The 23,536-nt window shown below is 41.7% G+C and overlaps 1 protein-coding gene and 1 long non-coding RNA gene across 18 annotated transcripts in view; one reads left to right on the forward strand and one right to left on the reverse strand.

Annotated features, from left to right (window-relative positions):
• Window positions 1-23,536, reverse strand: part of LRRC8B (leucine rich repeat containing 8 VRAC subunit B) — a 104,099-nt gene that overhangs the window by 10,575 nt on the left and 69,988 nt on the right. For 3 of the 16 annotated variants that reach the window (XM_038541444.1, XM_038541443.1, XM_038541445.1), the window contains one exon: window positions 18,673-23,442. In XM_038541444.1, coding sequence (XP_038397372.1) covers window positions 23,170-23,442 — 273 coding nt within the window. In that variant the 3' untranslated portion in view covers window positions 18,673-23,169. Of the gene's footprint in view, window positions 1-2,864; window positions 2,990-6,633; window positions 6,731-8,429; window positions 8,597-9,023; window positions 9,220-10,610; window positions 10,886-11,311; window positions 11,635-12,962; window positions 13,193-15,164; window positions 15,276-17,182; window positions 17,258-17,512; window positions 17,993-18,672; window positions 23,443-23,536 lie in introns of those variants that run through there. The other 13 variants (XR_005361279.1, XR_005361277.1, XR_005361280.1 and 10 more) reach the window with 12 other exon arrangements.
• LOC111096405 overlaps window positions 8,284-23,536 on the forward strand; it is a 46,219-nt gene continuing 30,966 nt past the window's right edge. The window contains exons 1-3 of one of the 2 annotated variants that reach the window (XR_005361290.1): window positions 8,284-8,346; window positions 9,061-9,303; window positions 23,211-23,304. This is a non-coding gene — a long non-coding RNA (uncharacterized LOC111096405). Of the gene's footprint in view, window positions 8,347-8,706; window positions 9,026-9,060; window positions 9,304-23,210; window positions 23,305-23,536 lie in introns of those variants that run through there. The other variant, XR_005361289.1, reaches the window with a different exon arrangement.

The following is a 23,536-nucleotide window of genomic DNA, read 5'->3' on the forward strand; positions in this document are numbered from 1 at the left end:
GAGCAGATAGATCCTGCACCAAGAGCAGAGCCCTATGTGGGGCTGTGCTGGATCTGACAATCCTGAGATCATGACCTGAGTCGAAACCAAGACTTGGACCTTTAACTGATTGAGCCATCCAGGTGCACCTAAAGATGTTATTTTTAAGTATTTTCTACACCTAATGTGGGGTTTGAACTCAAAACCCCAAGATCAAGAATTGCATGTCCACTGACTGAACCAGCCAGGTACCCCCCAACATCACTAACATTTTTAAAGTAATTTCTTTTTTAAAAAATTGTTTATTCGAGAGAGAAAGCATGAACAGGAAGGAGGGCAGAGGGAGAGGGAGAAGCTGAGCAGGGAGCCCGATGCGGGGCTTGATCCCAGGACCCTGAGATCATGACCTGAGCTTAAAGCAGACACTTAACTGACTGAGCCACCCAGGTACTCCAAAGTGATTTCTGAATAGGTAATACATGCGTGTGATACAAAATTAAAAGGTAATACAAAAACAAGATATGCAGAGAAAAGGGTATACAGTATATGAACAGAGAAAAGAGGCTAAGCTAAAATAAGTGCAAAAGCATTTATTTGGGGTCTCAGAATTGCAATTCAGGAAACACAGATTTGGGCAGCAATCGAAAGTGTACCCTCCCACTCCCCATCCCTGTGGTCGCCATAGAGGGAACAAAAATCAAGTGTTTTTAAAGACAAAAGGGAATGCCTGTATATGTTGTTTATAAAATTTTGATTGGTGTTGGTGGCAGAAAGCCAATCTTGGCTGAATATGATTGGTCACTAAAAAGTCTCTTACTAGAGGAAGTTGCAGGTGTTCAGACTCAGTCTTAGAGTATTTGCTGTTTGGCCCAGTTCAAAAGTTCATGGTTCCATCAGGTGAGGATGTGGATAAGGCTCATCTCCTTAATAACTGCCTGTTTTAAACTGTCTGTTTAAATACTTTTTGACATAAGTAATCTTAGTTCATTTCACCTTTCACATGTCTCCTTTTGATGAAGATCGTGCTCTAAAAGCAACGCTGATCAACCACAGGTGACTTAGTCCCTCATTGCTGGGATGCACCTGTCCCAGGAAGTCATGTCTGGTGTTAGGGAGAATTTTAAATCCCTGATGATTGTCATTAGGGTCAGGCCCCATTTGAGCAATAAGATGGCTGTCAGGAAATGGTCTTAAGCAGTTTACTCATGTGGGGCTTTATGAGGTCACCTGGCATTCCAGATGAATCAATTTGTGGACTGACCATAATCAGATGCTTATAGAGGTTTTTGCAAGGTTATAAGCATAAGCAGAGCAATTAGCAAAAAATATGTATATATAAACCTCATGGACATTAGACATTAATCTAAGAAATTGTTAAGAATGTTGGATTATTAAGTATCTAAGGATCAGTATAAAGCAGATCTAAGGAAGTAAAACTTTACATTAATTTTGGCAAATCAGCAGGCACGGGACAGTTTCATTTTTTAACAAGATTGATTACAAAGTGCAAAAATGGAGTCATTGTTGGCAACTCCTCTTTCTCAGTGTTTAGTTGAGCTAGGACAGATATGACTGGGGAAAGGCTGTCGCAAGTATGGAAACACCTGGTTGTAAGGTAGCATTTATAAGCTTGTGGTTATAATCAACAGTAGCATTTGGAACTAAAGAGAACTTAGTTGTAGGAGGTCTCTGACATTGTGAACAAATCAGAGTTTTTGGTGACAGATCTAACAGTCAGAGAGGTTTCTTCCTTTTGCAGTAAACTGAGAAATGTGGGTACGGGCACTGTCTCTCCAAAAGACAGCGAAAAAAACAAAAACAAAAAAACAAGGTAGAAGCAACAGTGAGAAAATGGTAAACAGACCTGGTGGGGTCATCCTGGGAAAGTTGTCTCTTTCAGCTTTCATCTGCTTCAATTCCTGGAAAATTTTATTTATAGGTCACCAGTTGGTGTGTAGGTCTGGTCAGGATTTGGTGTTTTGTTTTGTTTTTGAGATGTGACCTGTGAATCCAAGGGTCTTTTTCTTGGAGTTTGCTGGCACAAGGATTGGTTAATTGTACCTGATGGGAGTCTTGCCAATGGGGTCAAAGGGAGTCTTTTTGGAGATGTCTTTTTTTTTTTTTTTAAAGAGATGTCTTTTCTAACAGATAAAATCTCCGAGTTATAAGGTGTGATGTTTAAGATTTTATTCCCCAAGAGCACACTGTGAAAAGAGTGCTCTACCAAAGCACAATTATTTTAATAGAAGCAATTAGGCCCTTCCAACATTGAAGTGTGTTGTCTTTTGTCAACTGTGGATCAAAGAAACCAAGGCTATGAGTATTGGGTGTCCTTTTATAGGAACAGATTCCTATTAAACTTATGCAAATACATACATTTGTCATGAAAAATTAGAATATTTAACAAGAGTTTTAAACTCTGGATGTAGGGAGAAAAAAATAAATGTTTGACCTTTGTTGTAAAGACATTGTACCAAATCGTGGTAAGTTAGAGACAGCTAAAAGCAAAGGGGAAAAGGAGATCCTTTAAACTTGGAAAACAAAACATTAAGAAAACATTTTTTTTTAATTAGAGTTTTAGGTATTTCATATAATTTCTACAACATTTATAATATATACTTATGTAAATACAACATAGAGAAGCATAGTATTATTTTTATTTGACATTGCTTCCCATTAATTTGCATATCAAATAATCCTAATTAATGTAGTATCTCTCTTTTTATAAGGAGAGGGAACAGATCTTTTGAGAAATTCCAGAAGCCCTCGAGAAATTCTTAGTTACTTTGAGGTCAAAAAGACTTTATTTAGAATGTGATTTGGGGAAGTCTGTCAAAAATATCAAAAGGTCTAAACATTTGATGAAATAGAATCATAGATTATTAAAAAGCGATATTTAAGTATTTATTTGACCAAAAGACTTCAAAGGCAAATACAAAGGGTCACATAGTTGGAAGCAAAACAGCTCTCTCAATACCCGAAGACTTGGTTTACTTGAGTAAACAAAGATCTGATGAAGACAAAACATAGAGCCTTTGTTTTTAGGTAGATTATATTAATGGTAAAGAAAAGTCTTTGTTTACAATTTTCTATTAAGGGCAGCTATCCAATAATTTAAGAAACTTTGTCCTTTTAACAGAGAGAAAAATCGAATTCCAATTATGTACCAGGGTATTTTTTGAAATGATTTTATTTATTTGAGAGAGAGCGAGACAGTGCACGTGAGTGCGCATGAGCATAAGCAGGGGGAGAGACTGAGGGAGAGGGAGAAGCAGACTCCCCACTGAGCAGGGAGCCTGGAAGCAGCGTTCATCCCAGGACCCTGAGATCATGACCTGAGCTGAAGGCAGAGCCACCCAGTGGCCCCTCAAGTGGTCGTTTTTTAATTTCAAAAACTTATCTAGAAAAGAAGTGATGTTTGGCAGTTGTTACAGAATAATTAACAGATTTACTGTTACAGGATAGTATAATTGCTTATGCATTGCATTAAATGAATATAAATTCCTTCTACATAGTATAGTTAAAATAAGCCATATACTTCTAGGAAAATTACAGGGTGAGATTTATTTGTCTACAGACGCATCCTGACATTGCTCTGCTAGTCTGGAAATGATAGAACAGGCAAGGGCAATAGGATCCCCATACTGTTGCTGAGGACAGTTGTTCTAAATTGAGTTAGAATAAAGATTTGAAAGATGGGACAGCTCCTACACTGATGACAGAGCTGTGCATACCAGGGCAACCACCACCAGAATCCCCAGCCTTGCAAGTAGTTACAAGAAATGGGGGAAGTTCCTTGTAAACAAGGAATGTTGCCAGGCTGTACATCTGAAAAGACAAGGCAACAAAGTACGAACCCATCAAACAGTGATTACAGCCTGGCCTTGAGGAGTTACCACGGGTCTGCAGGACAGAAAGGGTGGTGGTTTGGTATTGGCCTTTTCAGCTGGCTGCGTAGACCTTCTGTTGCTCAGTTTACTGCGGTATTAAGAAAAATGGCTTTTTAATATGCTGGATCCTTCCACAGCAGGAAACATAGTGTGTGTTATGTCCCAGCACATACACATATACGACTATGTAAGTAGCTGAAATAAGAGTTTAATAAACTGACACATATTTTCTATTTTTAATCTATCCCATGTGTACATTTAATTTTTCATTTTATGAAACTATTTTTCTCATAATATTTTAAAATTTAAATTAAAAAGCCAAAAGTAGGGATCCCTGGGTGGCGCAGTGGTTTAGCGCCTGCCTTTGGCCCAGGGCGCGATCCTGGAGACCTGGGATCGAATCCCATGTCGGGCTCCCGGTGCATGGAGCCTGCTTCTCCCTCTGCCTGTGTCTCTGCCTCTCTCTCTCTCTCTCTCTCTCTCTGTGTGACTATCATAAAAAAAAAAAAAAAAAAAAAAAGAACATTAAAAAATAAAAAGCCAAAAGTAGGTAAACTTATGTTTGGCATTTGTTGTTTGTCTTATTTGGAAAGATAATTTAGATATTCAATGAATATCCATGATTTAGTTTAAACTTAGTATATGCTTTGATCTTATTTATATTTATTTAAATTACCTGTTTTTAGTAATTACACTTGGATTAACCATTATACAGCTAATTATCATTTTAAGTCATTTTTTGCTGTTGCTGACAAATTTTGTATTATAGAGATAATATGAGCTTACTTGACTAGTAAACCCAGGTTTAAAAAAAAAGTGGTTGATCTCATTATATTTAATGCTGATAATTCTGAAGACAGGATTAAGCCAACAAATTTGAATTAGCTTTTATTTATTAAAGATTATTTTATATTATATGAACTTGAAAAAATTTTGGGTTAGTTTTTATTATACTTCTGAGAACTTTAAGAATAGTTAATTTAGGGCACCTGAGTAGTTCAGTGGTTAAGTGTCTTCCTTTGGCTCCAGTTGTGATCTTGGGGTCCTGGGATCAAGTTCCACATCAGGCTCCACCCTTGGGGAGCCTGCTTCTCCCTCTGCCTATGTCTCTGCCTCTCTCTGTGTGTCTCTCATGAATAAATAAATAAAATCTTAAAAAATACTTATTTTATAAGCACTTGACTTTTCTTAAGCCAATTAAATAGAGCTCTTTTATGAACTAATTTTGGCAATACAATTCTGAAGTAGAACAATACCACATATCTCTAACATATCCATATACGCATACAGATACAGAGATGTAATCGTTTTTTTTTTTTTACATAATCGTTTTTATTTTTGTTTTGTTTTGTTTTGAATTTTAGCCATGCCTCAGGTATGACACTCAATAAGAATAGTTGGATCCAAATTATGGTTTTAGCATATGGACAAAGTTAGGGCTACTAGCTTAGATGGCCAAATTCTTTTATTAAAGGCTTTTCTATTATTTGTATGTTATAAGGATCCTTTTAGAACTGTTTTTTGAAATCACTGGTCTTTTAGAAGACCAAATATACAGAGATGCTCAGTTGGTTGGGTGTCTGCCTTTGGCTTGGGACATGATCCCAGAGTCTTGGGATCAAGCTCCACATTGGGCTCCCTGCTCAGTGGGGAGTCTGCTTCTCCCTCTGCCTCAGCTCCTGTGCATGTTCTCTCTCTCTCTCTCTCTCTCTCTCTGTCACTCTCTTTCTCTCTTTCAAATAAATAAAATCTTTAAAAAAAAAAAAAAGAAACTTCTGTACATCAATCAAAGGGCATATTCTATTGTCTCCCAGTAGTTTGGATTCCTCTCTTTTAACGGTGCCCCTTTAAGGTAGATTGATCTAAGTTCAAGTTTACCCAGCATGGCTTTCACTTAACAAGCATATGAGTAAGTTGGTAGAGATCAAAATTACTAGGTTTATAAGTTTGAATGACCAGGGTTTTTTTTTAAGCAAACTCTAGAGGGTCTTGATGGGTATTAGGAAATTCTTCAGTAATAGCTCATAATTTAGCTTTAGTCCAGGGGTGATGAGAAACAAAAAGGAGTTCCTGAATCCCCTTCATTAGAGTTTATCTCAAAGGGCACTTGACTGAGTGGAAGATTCAGAGGGGCTTCAAGGTTGTTGTAGATGAGAAGCACAGCTACTTTGGGGTATATAGGTAGAAGTTGGGGGAAAGAACACAGAGGAGAAGTAGCAGTGACAGTGGTTGGTTCAGGAGCTCCAGAAAGCTTTCCCATCTCCTTTCTACTCTGGGGAAGGTCAGAGTTGTCTTTAGAAAGCCAGGATTAGTCTATTGTAAGGAAGAGAGTTTTGAGTCATTTGATTGCTTGGAGGCCTCCGAATACCAACTGAAGTATGCTTGGTTATACTTATTTTACTTGGTTATATGCCTTTCTAGCTGTGCATGCAAATAAATGAATTTCAGAATGTCAAAGGATCTCCAAAGTGACCAATGCAATTTTAAAGGTAGAGCACTCCCCCAGATAACTCTGGATGGGAAAGTGTTAATCCCCTGTGAGTCCTGGATGGAGTCAGACAAGGATGTGTGAATCCCCTGTGAGAAATTCTACCTAACAGAATTGGGTCAGAGGAGTTTCACTCCTCTGTACAAGCCAGCAGCAAAATGACACCCGAAGAGAGGCTAGAACCACAACCAAGGGGGAGGTTCAGAGCCAGGAGGACTGGGCACAGGAGCTTGGGCTGTGGGGAGACGACATAGCACAAAAGGTTCAAGCAGTTACCTTGCTGGTCCAACAGCAGCACCAAGTTGAGGTAGTGTGTCACTTCAGATCCTGCGTCTCCAGACACCGGATATGTCAACTGAGAAAAGAGGCAGAGCTAGCATAAAAGCAAAAGCATTTATTTGAAGTCTCAGAATTGCAATTCAGGAAACACAGATTCAGGCAGCAACCCAAGTAACGCCTCCCTTCCCCGCCAAAAAAGATTTAAAAGACAAAAGGGAATGCCTGTATATGCTGTATACAAAAATTTTTTATTGAAAAAAGAAATTAAAAAATGTTTTGATTGGCGTTGGTGGCAGAAAGCCAGTCTTGCCTGAATATAATTGGTCACTAAAGCTATAAGTCTCTTACTGAAGGAAGTTGCAGGTGTTTGTGATAGGTCCTTGGAATATTTGCTGTTTGGCCTGGTTCATAAGTTCATGGTTCCACCAGGTGAGGACATGCATAAGGCCCATCTCCCTAATGGCCTCCTGGGTCCATTAAAAAATCCCTTGACATGAGTGGCCCCGTTTCATTTCATCTTACACAAGGGTTGCCTGTTTTTGTGCATCCACCTGATAGCATGTGAATATCCAAGCTTAAACACACACACACACACACACACACACACACACACCACCACACTTTCAAATACTCAAGGAACAAATGTATTCCATAGGAGTCTGTTGTTTTAACTGAGATATTCCAAAGCCATAGCATTCATAAAAGCTTGGGGCAGGAGTTTTAGTTTAGGAGTACTGATGAATGTTTCCCCAGGGACACTTTCTTGCAGGCTCACCGAAGTAGCTACTGATACAGTTAGCAATTGCCTCACCACGGGTTCCAGAGAGGTATCAATAATCAAGTATAAGGAATGAGAAGTGGGTGGGAAGAGAGCTCAGAGAAAGGGAGGGGAAACTGATGAATACCTATCTACTGTCAGATAGGGCTCCAAGAATTTTAAAGGTACTATCTTACTTAATTTTCTCCCAACTCCCTGGGAGATGGTTATTATTCTCTCTCATTTTACAGTGAAAAAACTGAACTGTAGAAAGGGTAAGTGACTTGCCCAAAGTGAAACAGCTAGAAAGTTTTGGAGGCGAGATTCAACGTAAGTCTGGTTTATATCATAGTCCCAGGCCCAACGACTTCCACCCTCTGGGAAGGACGGAGGGGAGCAGGGAACCAGGAGGGTGGAGATGGCTGAACTGCTAGTTGCTCTAAATGCTCTAGGAGGGGGTGGGAGGTGAAATCTGACTAACGTTATAACATCGAAAACACACCCAATAGGCGGAAACCACAGACGACAACCCTTCTCTGTCTCAGCACCTCTTCAGACATGTGAACTCCTTACCAGGCCACGTTTTAAGTACTCACAGAGGCCCAGTCTAATACAGACACAGAGATGGTGAAGTTTTGTTGGAAGAGTAGACATTCTACTTTTATGTGCGCTGCCTTAGTCCATCCCCAGAATCCCTACTTTTGTGGCTAACTGGAAGTCAGTTTATGATCACTCAAGAACATAACTAGGTTTTGTTTTGTTTTTTTAAAGATTTATTTATTTTAGAGAGAGAGAGTGCAAGCAGGAGGAGGGGCAGAGGAGAGGGAGAGAGAGAATCTCAAGCCGACTCCGAGATGAGTGTGGAGCTGGATGCAGGGCTTGATTCCACGAGCCTGAGATCAGGACCTGAGCTGAAGTGAAGAGTCAGATGCCTAACTGACTAAGCCACCCAGGTGCTCCACTCAGATTTTTATAAATCGAAATCCACCCCCACCCCCACCCCCAAAAAAAAACAAAAACAAAAACTAGGTATGTTCTTCAGTTCTGGTGGTGTTATTGTCACAGTTTGGGCTGCTTCAACAGAATACCATAGACTGAGTGGCTTAAACAGTAAAGAGTTCTCACAGTTGCAGAGGTTTGCAGTCTAAGATCAAGGTGTCACCAATTCAGTTCCTGGTGAGGGCTCTCTTCCTGGCTGACTTCCTGCCCATCACAAGAAAGAAAGAGAAAGAGAGCGAGCGAGCTCTGAGCTTTTCCTCCCCCTCTTCTTTTTTTAAGCTTTTATTTACTTAAGTAATCTCTACACCAAACATGGAGCTCGAACTCACAACCCCGAGATCAGTAGTTGCAAGGTCCTCCACCTGAGCCTGCCAGGTGCCCCTCTTCCTCTTCTTTAAGGACCCTGATCTCATCCTGGAGGCCCCATCCTCATGACCTCACCTAATTACCTTAGAAGGCCCCACCTCCTAATATCATCACATTGGAGGTTAAGGTTTTAACATTTGCATTTTGAGGTGACACAAACATTCAGTCCTACAATACTAACAATAACAAGTCCACACACACACAGCTTAGCAGCTGGCAAAGTGAATTCATATAAACCACCTCATTTGCACCTCATGATCCTTACCGGTGAGTTAGCTATTTTTATTTTCCTTGTTTTACAGATGAGGGAGCTGCGTGGAGAAGGATTCCGTGATTTCCCCAAGGTCACACACCTAGTAAGCGGGGCCGAGGTGGAGTGCAAATTCAGGTCTTCTCGTTCCAGATGCCGTGTTCTTTCAACTGCAGCGGAAATCAGGCCGTTCTGCCCCTGGTATGAACAACTGCAGTAACAAAGCAGAAACAAGAACTGGTGTTTACTTCGTGCTCTGCTGTGGCCCATCTCTTTGAAAACAGTATCGCCTCGGGTAGGTATTATGATTCTATTTTATGTCCCAGAAAAACTTAAAATCTATTTTATGTCCCAGAAAAACTTAAAATCATCAGGCCTAAGTTCAGATCACGCAGCTAGTCTATGACAGAACAAGTATTTGAACCAGGTCTGGCTGAACCTAGAGATTATGCTCTTAAACCCTCTGCTCTTTGAAATGCTCTTTGGAAAACAGTTTGTAAGATGAAAATACTCTGTTAGAGACATTTACTGAGATTTTAGTAGAAATAGATCTTTTGCCTTTTAAAAAGCGTTAGCGTCCTACAATGTACTCCATTGAAAGCCCTATTTTCTAGGCACTGCAGATGGAGGACAGATGTTTCTTTATGCTCTGAAAGGTCCACTCTATGTAGCCGACCATAATGAGATTGTATCTTGTTCTGAATGTTTCAGAAAAATGGCAATGGACAGATTATTCCAAACGAAAGCCAAATCAAAGGAGTTACTGCATAGATTTGATGAAAACAACAGGATGTTATTCAGTGGTTTGGGTGGGAACTTTTCATTTCAGAGTTCACTCTGAACCACACAGACGTTTTCAGATGTGTTCGACCCTAAAATTCAGCCTGAAGTCAGAGAATTGCGTGTATGTGCGATTGAGATTTCTGTGATGGGGTGGGGTGCCCGAGGTTTAGGGCATGCAATGCTGGACTTTATTTCACTATGATACAGAATTAGAGGTAGTAGAGTCAAGTGCTGAAGGAGCACCCAAGTTCAAGGGAGCGTTTCCAGATTTGGTTGAGTTTTTGCATAGCGTCTAAAATCAGATCTGAAATCAGATCTACTAAAGCAGATTGCTTTGCTTACTAGCTCTGTGTGTTTTGGTAAAACATTTAACTTCCTCGAGCCTTAGTTTTCTCATCTGTAGAATGGGTGTAAGATATTCATCCTTTAATTTCAGCATACGCATTGCATCTTCAAATACTGTACCCAATGTTCTACTTCCTTATGCTGTTTCTTTGCCCACAAGCCTTCAATGACTTTATCGTTTTCACAGTCTATCCACAAAAGTACCCACTAGTAGTTTCTGCAGTTAGGCATCCTGGCTAACCCACTGGCCCCATGACACAGTTTGCCGATGCCTGGCTTTCTGCCATTTACTTATTCTGCACCTGCAACATGCGACACACTGTACTTGTTGAAGGGGATTAAAAAAAAAAAAAAAGGAACAAGATTTGGTTTCTGTCATCAGTTTAGTGAGGAGGAAATCTATAAATAAACTCATTACATAGTTATTCAGAATAAAAGCACCTAACTACAATTTCGGAGAAGGAAAGTGGTAGGAGAAGGTGTTGGAGACAAAATGATATTTCATCTTCGTCTTGAAGAATAAATGTAGGCTTGACAGATACACAGATAGATGATGACAGGTAGATAGATGACAGATACTATTACATATTTCCATGGATGGAAGGAACTTCTGGTGGAGAGAACAGCGTGGGCAAAGACACATGGAAGTTGAAGGAAAGGCCTGGCAAAGAGGACTGCCACGTAGTTCCATACGGTGGGCTTGCAGGAATGCATGTGGGAAGTCCAGCACTGCCCAGAGCATTTGGATTCTGGCCAAAAGAAAACCACTGGGGTCAGGTCACATCGCTGCTGTGTTAAATCCCACAGGGCCCCAAAGGTCAAGAACATTAACATTTGCAGTGAGTCACACGTAAACGACTGTGTTTGCGGAAGTCTCTCTCTCAGTGTACTGAGGCTGGGGACACCTTTCATACCGCCTGACAGTATGAAGTCAACACAGTTACATTTGTGCTGTCATTCTGGCCATGTGGCGCTGGATTTAATTTGTTCAAAGCTTCTATCTGGTTACAGAGACAAGGCTTTTTCCTTTAAATCACACTGCCTGGTTGTGGGTGGGGGCAGCTAATGCTGTGACTATGGTACATGGTCCCAAAAGAGACTCCTACTGCCCTGTTCTCAGCAGCACCCTGAGTGGTGATGGATAAATCCTGTTACCAATGGGCAACCCAACATACCATCCTCTTCACTGTGACTTGGCTACCCAATTGCCTCCAGGGATGTGTAGGTGCTGCCCAGGGCAAGGCCTGTTTTTTCAGCCATCTCTTGGCTATCCTTCCTCTTCATGTTAGGCCAGAGAAGAGAGGGAGGAAAGAAAGGGCCCATGTGCTCCTGATGGATGAGGTTCTCCTTTTTCTGATCCAGGATACTTTTTTCATTTGGAAGAGAACATCCCATTCACATGTCAGCCAGTCAGATGGTCAGATACTTGTTGAGCATCTCAAAGCCGGGAGCCAAGACTTCTGGTAGCTACGGATGCTGTCCACACCAGTTTTACAATCTAGTCAGGAACACAGACATTTAACAAGTAAGTCACTGAGGTGATGGATACCTCAAAGTAGAGTGTCAGTTGCAATGAGAACACACGACAGGGGACCCTGAACATGGACCTGGTTGGGGAGGCGCTACACTGATGAAGTGACGTTTTACCTCAAGAACTGGATGAACAGGAGTTAGCTAGGCCAAGGGAGCAAGGAAGAGCCTTCTAGGCAAAGAAGAATACATATGCAAGATCGAGGTGGGAAAGGGCTGGTTTTAAGAGAGTTTCTACCATATTTGGAGGAAAAGTCATCAGAGCTAACCCGAAGAGAGCACCTACTAGGGTCAGACAGGAGGCTCAGCATTTTAGATAATCTCATGGAATCCTCCTAGAGTCATGCTGCCATGAAGATGGGGCCCTGTTTCTCTTGTCCCCGTTGATCCCACTGAATCCTCAACACTTAGGGCAGCAGCTGTAGGAGCGGACACTTGATATTTGTAGACTAGAGTTCACATTTTATGGAAGAGGAAACTGAGGCTCAGAGATATAAATGTGACTGGTGGAGAGAGGACTCCAAGCCAGGGTGGAGCTCAGCGCCTTCCCTGGTAGCCTGCTGCTTGGCCGCCTGTGTAGGACAATGATCTTGCTTTCTCTTCTTTGAGACACAAGGGAGCCCAAGCCCAGCCCTGGAACAGTCCTGAGCTGGGCACCAGGGCACAGAGGAGAGGTGCACAGCACACAGTTCCAGGACAGCCCACACAGGGCCTGGTGAGGCCGACGGCCACACGATTTGGTGTGGGAGCTGGCAGCCTGGTTGGAGCTGTACCCTAAATGCAGGGAGAAGCCGACATGTCCCAGCCCAACTAAGACCGGAGGTACGGCTCTCCCACTGAGCGTGTCTGCTGCTTGGACACTGAGGCCCAGAGCCCCATGGAACAGAAACCCGAGAACTGAAAACTTGGAGGTATCCATGGGCCCCAAGTCAGACTCTGGGCTCAGTGCCAGTGGTGATGGGTTAGCTCAGATTTCCGGCTTTGGGGCTAAAGCCCAAGAGGGTCAAGTACCTCACAGGACAGCTCTTCACCTGTGCAACCTCAGGACATTTGTCATTACTGGGAACTGTAGCCTGAGCGTGATGAAGGCCCTCCTGGTGCGGAGGCATGGCAGGGAGCGCTTTAAAATAATCCCAACCTCCTTCGTTTGCTATTATGCTTTAGGTCCTTTAGTGAATAAAAGTCTTATTCATATGCCATAAAAATGAGTCATTTCAAAAGCTCAAAAATAAATGTATGATGTACTCAAACTCTTAAGAAAATTAACATTAACCCTAATCAACAGTTCCTACTCACTGAGCATTCCATGTAGATCAGAACAGTAGAGTCGCAGGCACCCTAGGGAACACCTCAGTTCACCCTCTCATTAGGCTCAGTTAGGCCCGGCCCCTGAGCATGCTGATATATGCAGATCATGCTGGAAATGCCATCCTGAGGGCAGATGCTAAATTCCAGAAGTCACAGGGAGCCCACATCCTCTCCCCTGATGAGCCAGCCTCCAGCATCCTCAGCACCACCAGATTCCCCTGAGGGAGAAATGTGTTATTTTCCTACATATATTTCAGGCATGGGCCCAGCCAGGGTCTCCGCTGGTTATGCAGAGACAGCACCCAAGCCATCTGGCTCATTTCCATCCTCGCAAAAAAAATTCCCCATGGAGCTTCTTTTCTAAGCTGAAGGAATTAGACTTACCACCAGAAAAAAAAAAGGGGGCTAATTTCTTTCATCTTCTAGAAGAATATAAAAACAACTAATGTGATTGCACCAAGTTGTCTGGTAAGTAAGCTTCCCTTCCTTAGCAGAGCTCAGTGGAGAGTGGAGGACAGGCACCATGTAAGCACTGTAGTCCCACTGTGTGCACGGACTCCAGAGACAGCTGACCCGACATGCCACTTGCCTTGAAAGGCAGGCATTTTGAAGAAGCCAAAGGCAAATGCCAAGGGAATCAGTGCTTTAGGGAGTGGGTTCTTTGCTTGGGTTAAGGCTTTTTTCCATGTTCAGCTGTGCACTCAGCTAAAAGGCAAAGCCAGGGAGGGACACACCATCAGCTTGGGGTGAGAAACACAGCTTCTTATCTGGAGCATGGCATGAATTCAATAAGGACAGCATAACCCGCTCCTCCAAATGTCTAAATCAGCAGAACGAATTTAGCCTGCACCGTGATTGGTAGTCATTTTGCAAGTCTAAAATGTCTGCCAGCATTTCCGTATAATAAACCAGGACTCTCGGAGAGTCAAACTGCAATTCTGTTGTAAGACCCAAACTGACTGTGAGCCTCATCTGTACCTTGAAACAAAAACCAAAATGTCAACAACTCCTCTTAACGGGATGAGGGTCTTTATCCAACATCTCCCACAGGACTCAAAATTCACAGTGGCATGCCATTCTCCTAATGATTGCAAATGTGCTCAGGGTTTAGGTTAGGACATTTCAATAAAAACAGCATTTTTCAAAAATAACCACATTTAAAAATACATTCGCGCTTTGGATGAAGTTTTATATTTACGCTAAAGGGTGTTTGAAGCTGTGTCTGTGCATGTGCGTGTATGTATGTCAATCTTTTTCCAGATTATTCAGAGCCCGTACATCATAAAGGATAGAAAATTGTATTAGATGCCGAAATCCTCAGCTAGACTCACAACCCTTGCCATACGACCATGGCAGTGTGCACTATAGAACAAGTGGAGATTTAGTGCTACAGAGTCCCCAGTTCAAAACCTGGCTCCGCCCAAACCTAGGCAATCTCTTATAGAACCTAATAGGTCATTTAACTTGCCTGGACCTATTTCTTTTTCCATTTAAAGTGGAGATAATGCCTATCTTAGTATGTTCTAAGCATTAAGGATATTTATAAAGTCTATGGCAGATGCTCAATATGGTGACTATTGAAGATGTCTATTTTGGAGCCTAGTTTTCTTGTAGGTGAAATGGGGACAGGAACCTAAAGTGCTTAGCGCCCAGTAATGCACTGTGCACAGGGAGGGGTTGTTATCAAGATGCAAGACGCAGCTCAGATGAATGCAGCTTGTTAGCAGAGGCACAGGACTGGAGTTAGGGAGGTGGCCTGGGTGCTAATCTCAGCCCTTCCACTCTGGTTAAATACAGATTTTCAGTGCTTCTGAGGACCAGCCCACAGAGTGCAAAGAGTACTCAACGGAGGGGACAAACAGCTAGGTGCCAGCTCCCTCAGACAGTGGGTCTGTGATCTCAAACGAACCAGTTAGGTTTTCTTCAGAAAAGTCTATATGGTTCCTTCCAGCTGGAAAGTTCTAAAATTCTAGAATTACATTTGGGAATGAGGGAGCAAATGAAATGGACAGGAAGTGACTCATTGGCTCAGGAGAAAACAAGTAGGACAGACCTGGAGCAGGAGGAAGCAAGGGGCTTACAGTGAAGGGAAGAGAGCAGTGAGCTCTGAAAACCAGAGCCTCATCTGTGAGCCTTCAAACTCCACGGGGGGCCCAAGAGGACACAGTGCTGAGGTCAAGTGCTCATTACCTACAACTCTGTAGGAACAGGCTTTGCAGACCTGTAGGTGGAATAGGATTCCTCTTCTGAACAGTCATGAGACCTTGGAAAATGTTACCATTTTCAAGTCTGTCTTCCCATCTGTAAAATAGGAATAACACACCAAATAAGACCATTGGATGGATCGAGCTAGCACAGAATAAGAGCCTGCTATGTACGTGGCATGTGGCAGGTGCTAAATAACATTATTGCTCTGTTCCACTAGGCTATTTCCCCTTTGGCGTGGACATCAAGCTGAAGGAGCATGGACAAAATAATTAGATTTTTATCTTTTCTCAGTTTGAAATCATTAACGTGGTTCATGATGTATTGATGATGCCCAGGTATCACAAGCCTGGGAAGCTTTCCTCGAGCCGCTTGATGCAGACTGAGTCAATTCTCCTCCACTTGGCTGCTTCTTCAGGCTTTTCCTTTTCACAGAGCAATTGCCAGAGACTGGCTCCATCTGTTGTGAAAAGGGTGACAGGACTGTTTTTTCTCTTCTCCCCACAATGATCTAGGTGGTTTCCCTGGGAAGCACTATAGAGACACCAAGACAAGGGTGTGAATCCAAACCCGGTTCAGGCAAAGGCTAGAAGACGCCACTCACACAGGGGGCATTTGGTTCTCCTGGGGTCTAAACATTTGCCTCAGGTACTAATTTACACAGAACTAATACCAATGAACTAATTGGAATTAGGGGACCAGTTAAGTCAGGTTTCCTTTTTTTTTTTTTTTTTTTAATTTTATTTATGATAGTCACACACAGAGAGAGAGAGGCAGAGACATAGGCAGAGGGAGAAGCAGGCTCCATGCACCGGGAGCCCGATGTGGGATTCGATCCCGGGTCTCCAGGATCGCGCCCTGGGCCAAAGGCAGGCGCTAAACCGCTGCGCCACCCAGGGATCCCTTAAGTCAGGTTTCCATATGCAATTCTTTAGGTTACCGGCCTGAGGAATACAAATTGGTCTTACTCCCATTCTGTATATTGAAGTCTCTTATTTGGAATTTGAAATTATGGTAAGAAACCACCTTTCAGGAGGGGAGCATCTTGTTAAGCAAAAGACACTTATTCTGGTGAGCACAAGCTAAAATGTCATTCTTAGTATGACTTAATATTCTCAAAGATGGCATTTAGTAATGGGTGAGGATATGTAAGCATGGAGTATGTAATTAGGAAAATGCTAAATAGCACAACCAGAGGAGGGGTAGAGGAAGAGGGAGGGAGAGAGATCCGGAAAGGGAGAGAGGGTGGGGGCTAGGAGAGTAAGGTGCTTCAGTACTTGCAAGGGGAAAAAGGAGAGGTGAACTCCAGCAGCTGCCAGGCCTGCTCAGGGGGCCTGGGAGGAGATTCTCACCCGAGGTGTCTGACAGAAATGCTATGAGCCTTGAGAACTCTCATTGGCCCTACAACCCCTGCCTCCAGCTGTCCCTTACTCTTGAGAGTCTTGTTTTGGGAGAAGGGAATAATTAGGGACACAAAAGTTTATGCTTTATAAATTTTTATAGATTTTATTTACTTATTTAAAAGAGAGAAAGAGAAGAGAGAGTGAGGGGAGGAGGAAAAGGAGAGGGACAAGCAGACTTCATGCTGAGCTTGGAGCCCAATCTCACAACCCTGAGATCATGACCTAAACTGAAATCAAGAGTTGGGTGCTCAACTGACTGAGCCACTCAAGGGCCCCCAAAGTTCATGACTTTTACTAATGGAAGACCAATTGCCTTATCTCTACCAAATGCATATTGAATAGATATGCAAAGCAGGTTTTTAAAAGGTGCCAAATTCTTACCTGCCCAGGGCCCCCACATACCTGGTCTGGTCCTGGTGTCGGGCTCTGCATGGGGCTTTCCAAGTGCATCTCATTTGAGATGGAGTCACTGGGATTAAGTGCGGGCCCTTGAATTGTCAAGAGCTTACCTTGGGGGGCTGCCTTTGATAAAGGCAAGGCGAGGAGAAACAGAATAAAAAGGGGAGGAAGTAGAAGCCAGTCAACTTCTATTTGACTTACTCTCAGCTCAGCAGCAGAGGGAGGCAGAGAGTAAAAAACGGTGTGTGGCAGGCCTTACTTGCACAAACAATAGACCTGTGTAAAAAGGCAAACAAAATTTAAGGTGTTTACTGTAAGAAATAATCTGAAAAGCTTCTGAGTAGCACACAGGCAGTCCTATAGAATCATTGGTATTTGGGAGGCAGGACTTATGATTCTAGTTAGTCCAGAGGATGAGGAGGCGACACAGGGTGAAGAGATTGTAATAAAAAGACAAAAAACAAAAAACTTATGCGTTTTAGAAAATGAACTTTTTCTTTCTCATCTTTCTTTGGCATCAGATCTATCTTCTTTTGTGAACAGAGGGCTCGAGTTCAAGGTGTGCCTCTGTGCTTCTGGATAACCAGCTTTTCTGCAGAGCCCCGGGGGGGAGGGGAGGACAGAGGCTGCAGTATTGGAGAGGACCCCAGGAGAAGGGGAGCGTGTCCGCAACAGCAGGGGCACAGCCTCACCCCTCCCTCACCGCATGCTGGAAAGGCAGGTTGCAGCGTGGAAGGGAAAGTGGCTTCTGCATGCCCGGTCACTGCCCTGGAGGCCCTGGCAGTCCCCGAATGGCTGCTGAGGTCTTACGTCAGACGCTGGCCTCCTTCCCTCAGCGGGTCTCCCAAAGCTTCGAGGTGGGCCCACGCCTTTCTTGAAGTACCGCATTTCCAGGGTAAAATCCGGCCATCTGGTGTCAGAAGCATCACTTTCCCTCACAATCTGCTTCAGTTTACATCGAGTTCTGTCCTCCAGCAGAGAGGAGTCTTTTATCAGCTTTCTAATGTGCCCCTGAAAGGGTAAGTTGGGGGGTTGGGGGGTGGGTATGAGCTTGAGAGGGAGACAGAGAAGAAAGTCTTGTCTCCAGAAGGAACTATCATATGCTTATTTCCCCCAATAATTCCATTTCCCCCCTTTACTAAAGCTTATTTAAAAAAAAAAGATTTTATTTATTTATTCATGAGAGACAGAGAGAGAGGCAGAGACACAGGCAGAGGGAGAAGCAGGCTCCCCGCAGGGAGCCCGATGTGGGACTCGATCCCAGGACTCCAGGATCAGGCCCTGGGCCGAAAGCAGATGCTCAACCACTGAGCCACCCAAGGATCCTCTACTAAAGCTTCTTAAAATTTTGTCTTGCAGTTCTTTACTTCTTATTGATCTGGTCCATATTAGTGTTAGTGCTAAACTAACAGTGCATGGAGAAATGAGAGCCAAGAAGAGAGGGAGAACTGGGGTGCTTTGTGAGCATCAGTCCCCAAGGATGAGCACCACTGGAGAGACTGACCTATTTAGAAAGATCGTTGTCTAGGATCAATCCAGCTTTTTTGGGGGCTTGTTATTTTGTGATCATTGTAGCATATTTTGAAAACTACAACTCTTGTTATGAGATTCACACGTAAATCTAAAATTGATCATCTGGTGAATGATGTAACCATATAACAGCACAGGCACAAATCAGTACAGTCAACTTCTTCCAACATTTAATCTGTTTTTATTTGCCATTTGTTATAAAAATTGAATCTTTGTTTTACACAAAAGGTACTTTAAAACAGTAAAGGTTACCAAAAACCACTGAATCTCAGGCAAAGGGATTCACCACCAAAATGCAGATTTACATGGTAAACCTGAGGGCCAGAAATATTCAACTTACAAAAAAAATCTTATATTTTCTAATAATTCATTACCAGAAGCAAAACCCGGTTACGTATATGTTTCAAAATATGTGACAAAGATAATGCCAGCTCTCACCGTGAAGCTAACCAAAGAAAATGTCTCTACCCAAGATTGGCCCATTATTTCACACAGAGTGAAACATTTGAGGAGCTTTAAAAATATTTAAACATAAATATTTAGGTTTACATACAACACGCATATGCACAAACATATCCATTCTAATTCTATGCCCCTTTATATTTTTTAAATTGCACCATCTCTGTTAGAGATAATATAGAACATGCAGGAGGCATTCATAATTTTTTTTTCTCAGCAGTGGTGTATTATACAAATCAAATGCAAAACTTAAACATGAATTAAGTTCAACTGGAAGCTATCTCAACTCAGTACTTTAGCTCATATAGTCGGTGTTAACACTTTAGTGTTGATGAAATTGTTCATATTAAAATAAAAGTTGAGGAGAATGTTGTCCATTACCAAAGGTACTGAGCAGATAGTTCCCAGTGGATGTAAGAGTGATGGACCAGAAACAGGAAGAAACCAATTAAACAGGTCTGCAGGTTTTCACTGCTTTCACATTCAACTGAAGATAAGAAATAATTATATCCAGGACATTTTCCAACAGTCATGAGTTTATACCATTTCACGTATATAATGTCTTCATAATTCAAACGAGGATACAAAGTAGTTCCTCCCCCTCCCATCGGCCTTCCTCTTGTTTCCAGAAAGAAATGAACACAGATTTTGATGCGATATACGGTTCCTGGAAACAAAGTGGACTTACAGTTATATTCTCATGCTTTTGGTAGGGATGAGAAATCATGGAATCAATCAGCTCTAAATACTGCAGGGATGGGTAAAATGGAACTACTCAATTAGGCCTCATTAAAGGCCCTGGCTTCCCCCCAAATAAATACATGCTCAAGTATCAGTGCGAGTTCTTTAGCACAAATCTATTCTGTTATATACAAGTGCTGACCAACTTTAAGGAGGTGAGTGAGTAGAGAGGGGAAGCAACATACCTATGCATTTAGGATGATGCTAAGAGAATGTGAAGATGGAAGGAGCGTTTTATTGAAAACACAAGGAAATAAAGCTATAAACCCACAGAATAACTGTTTGATTATTTTAATGGTTTCTGAACCCATCATTATGCAATATTCTACTTAAACATACAAAATTTGAATCATGAAACACAGGAAGAACAGAAACAAATATTGTCACTCTCAAACAATAATATTATGCAAATAACTCACTGCAGCTTACCACAGCACAGTAGTAAGCTTACCACACAAACTGAAGCCACGCCACAGCGCTGAGAGCCTACGGATCTCTATTTACCCTGTTTAACACAAACATTTGTTAAGTGATAGTGAAGTATGGTGACATCCAGGGAGAAAAATTAAGACTGAGGATGAAGAATGAAAACACAGTATCTGTGTGCCACACAGATGTATCCTAATGTAGGTTAGGGAGAGAACACCATACCTCACCAGCAGTGCTCAGAACTGCCTATGGTGTGCGTGTCTCTATGTGTGCACAAGCTCATCTGTGTGTGTCTGTGTGCGTATGCAAATAAAATGAACCTATGCCATTGCTGGCATAAGTCATCAACTTTGTTCTGAACAACATCCCCATCTATTTTTTTTTTTTTTGAAAATGAACTATGCATTCTTGGAAATCATATGCCAACTGAAGTGTCATAATTGAATAAACTTCATTTTCCTCATTGAAAATCCTCTTAAATGGATATGAACACTTGCAAAATGAAGATCTGCTCCAACAATGCAATAAAGGTGGCATCAAACACCACATTTTCAAATGTCAAGTGGTGGTCTCAGAGTTCATTGCATCGAGGCTATGTTATTTCAAAAGCTACCTAAACACTGGTGTGTAAGATTGAAATAAAACAGAAATCTAAAGACTATGGCATCAAGGAACAAGATTTGTACCAGTAACTATACCCTAGTGTTTGGAAAGCAGCTTACAATATTCGTTATTGATCCTGATGGTAAGTAATATGCTTCCAGAAATTGAGAGAAGCGATAAGGAAGATTTAGTTAATGACTTTTGCGGGTGAACACAACCAGTGTGCCTAGCCGTGGAGAAGTTCTAGTTTGTGAGAATGGTAGCAAATCTGAAATCTGTTTTGAAAACTCTTCTTAAGGAGGGGGGTGGAGTTTTTCAGAGAAACGATGGCTAATTATATGGCCACAAACATTTAAATACCTCTCCATGCATTGTATTCCATATTCCAAAAACTTAAGATAAATCCTATCCAACACTGCAATCAGTACACATGACAATTTTATTGTGAAACATTAAAATGGCCATTAACTTACATTAAAAAAATGGAAATAACAAAAACCCTAGATATAGTCAGAATGTGTTTTCTAAAGTCCTAGAAGAAAGTTTCATCAGTTATGCCTGGGTCCCTGAGAACTTGAATGTTCTGACTAAAGGCAAGTTTTGGTAAAAATTAACATTTTTACACTGTTCTTTCTCCTTCAGAATAAAAATAATGTTTTAGGCAGCTTTTGGTGTTTACAGTTTTATAGCTCATATTATTCAATTTACATTTGACACAAGCAATTACTTTCTCTGAGTGTCAGTTCAGGGGTGTGTGGTAGGTGAGGGGAGCTACATTTTGCTATCATTTAAAGACTCACTTTCATCTTTCTGGGAGGGGCAGAGCAAGAAACAACATATCACACATCATAATTCCATGCTTACAGTATTCACCCATAATGTTTTCCAGTTTTGTCTAGATGCAGTTAATAGGTTACTTCATAGTTAACATCCAAAATGAGACAGGCATCATAATGCCTAGACCCATTAGAGAAAAACATGGTAAGAATGTACATTTCCGCAAAATGAGTCCATTGATTTTATTCATTTTACAATATGCATGATAATAGAAGGCTAAACACAAAGCTCTTTATTAAAAAAAGAGAGAGAGAGAGAGAGCAAAATGTATTCCAGGGAAGTTAGACAAAGGCATGAGATGAATTTCAGTTAAATGGATATACTTTTTTGTGAGCTTTGAGAATTCTTAAATACTGAATCGAGGTGGAATGTTTTACATTATAATCATATCTAGAGATCATGCAGATTTTGAAGAAAAGTATTTTGCTGTAAGCCTTAATTTCTCCAAGTGTTTTTGAAATCAACTTTAAGGATTCAAATCTGTACCTCTCCCCTCCATCACAGTTTTTGAAGTAATTAATTGTACCCGTACAATAGCACAGCAACTAGGGAAGAGAGAGGTAGATGATGTGGCCATCCTCTTATAAGGAAACCCCCCAAATATTTTAGGGCAGAAACACAAGGCTTTTGTTATCCAAAAGTAATTAGTTGCAGAGTAGAAAAACATTCTGGAGCAGGATGCACACAAATATGCGACTCGAGAGCAGCCCAAACCAAGTATATTAACAGTGAATTCTTAAAGAAATGCAGGTGTTCTCTGTACCTTACAAAAATTATTTTCACAGATTTTGAATCCAAGATTATGCCATAGAAAGTATATGTTTTACATTTAATAGAAAAATTATTAGTAAATAAAAAAGGCTCTGCTGATACGTCTGAATTAATTTTAGGAAATAGTAATTTTCAGGATGCCCCGAGGGTGACCTGTCCTAAGTACCCTGTCCTTTTCTATGGAAGGGCCAAAGGCAGGCACTTTTCTCAGGGTTCACCCTCGTTTGGGGGCTTTTGTTAGGATTGGCCATTGTTAAGAGAAAACAAGGTGAAGGAAGACTCGAGTGGGCTGGGACAGGAAATAAAATCAAGCCAAGAAGGAATTCTGCGAAGCACAATGTACACCCTGCCTAAAAATATTTAAGACCATAGATCAAAGACAGTGTTGAGTATACATCAAGGACATATTGATGAATTTATGGTCTAGGTGATAAATATCAAAACAGGAAGAAGCCAGTTAAAACAAGTGTGCAAATAAGTAAGTACTGGGGACTGGGGGGAAGGACATGAAAGGATATCGCATCTTCAAGGTAAAAACCTCAAGGCGGAGATTCAGTAATTTCATGTCCCCCATGCCACCCTCGAAGAGTACGTCTCACATCTTAATAAGTTAAAGATCAGTTATTCACAAAACTTTAGTTCAGTGTTAACACTTTTTTACCTGTTTAATTTAGGGCTAGACACTTGAGTTGCTTTCGAGACATTGGGTTATAGTCAAGTCATAATTATTACCCATTTTTCATCTTTATAACTTAGGAAACTTTAGTTCTCATTTAAAGCCCAGGAGGCACACTTTTAAAAATTCTTTTCTCTCTGGATCAACATTTATCTAAGCACGTCTGCAAACGTTCTGTCACAGGGAGAGGAAGAGTGTTGAGCAAGTTCTCCTCTACAATCAGACAGCTCCGCTTTAGGGACGGACAGCCTTCCAGTTCAGGAGGAAGTGTTTCCAGGTAATTACCAATGAGCTCCAGATGAGTAAGGTTCGACAGCTCACCCACGTGAGGGGATAAACTCATCAGGCTATTTTTCCCCAAAAGTAAACACTGCAGCTTTTTGCACTGAAACAGCCCATCTGGTAGCATCTCAATCTGGAAAGGGGAAAAGAAAGCAGCCAGTAAAACTGGTGTTCTATGGCCTACGACAACGCATTTACTTATTTATACCCCTACCTTTTCCCACAGA

Source organism: Canis lupus, chromosome 6 (assembly GCF_011100685.1).
Source record: "Canis lupus familiaris isolate Mischka breed German Shepherd chromosome 6, alternate assembly UU_Cfam_GSD_1.0, whole genome shotgun sequence".
In the NCBI taxonomy this organism is placed as follows: domain Eukaryota; kingdom Metazoa; phylum Chordata; class Mammalia; order Carnivora; family Canidae; genus Canis; species Canis lupus.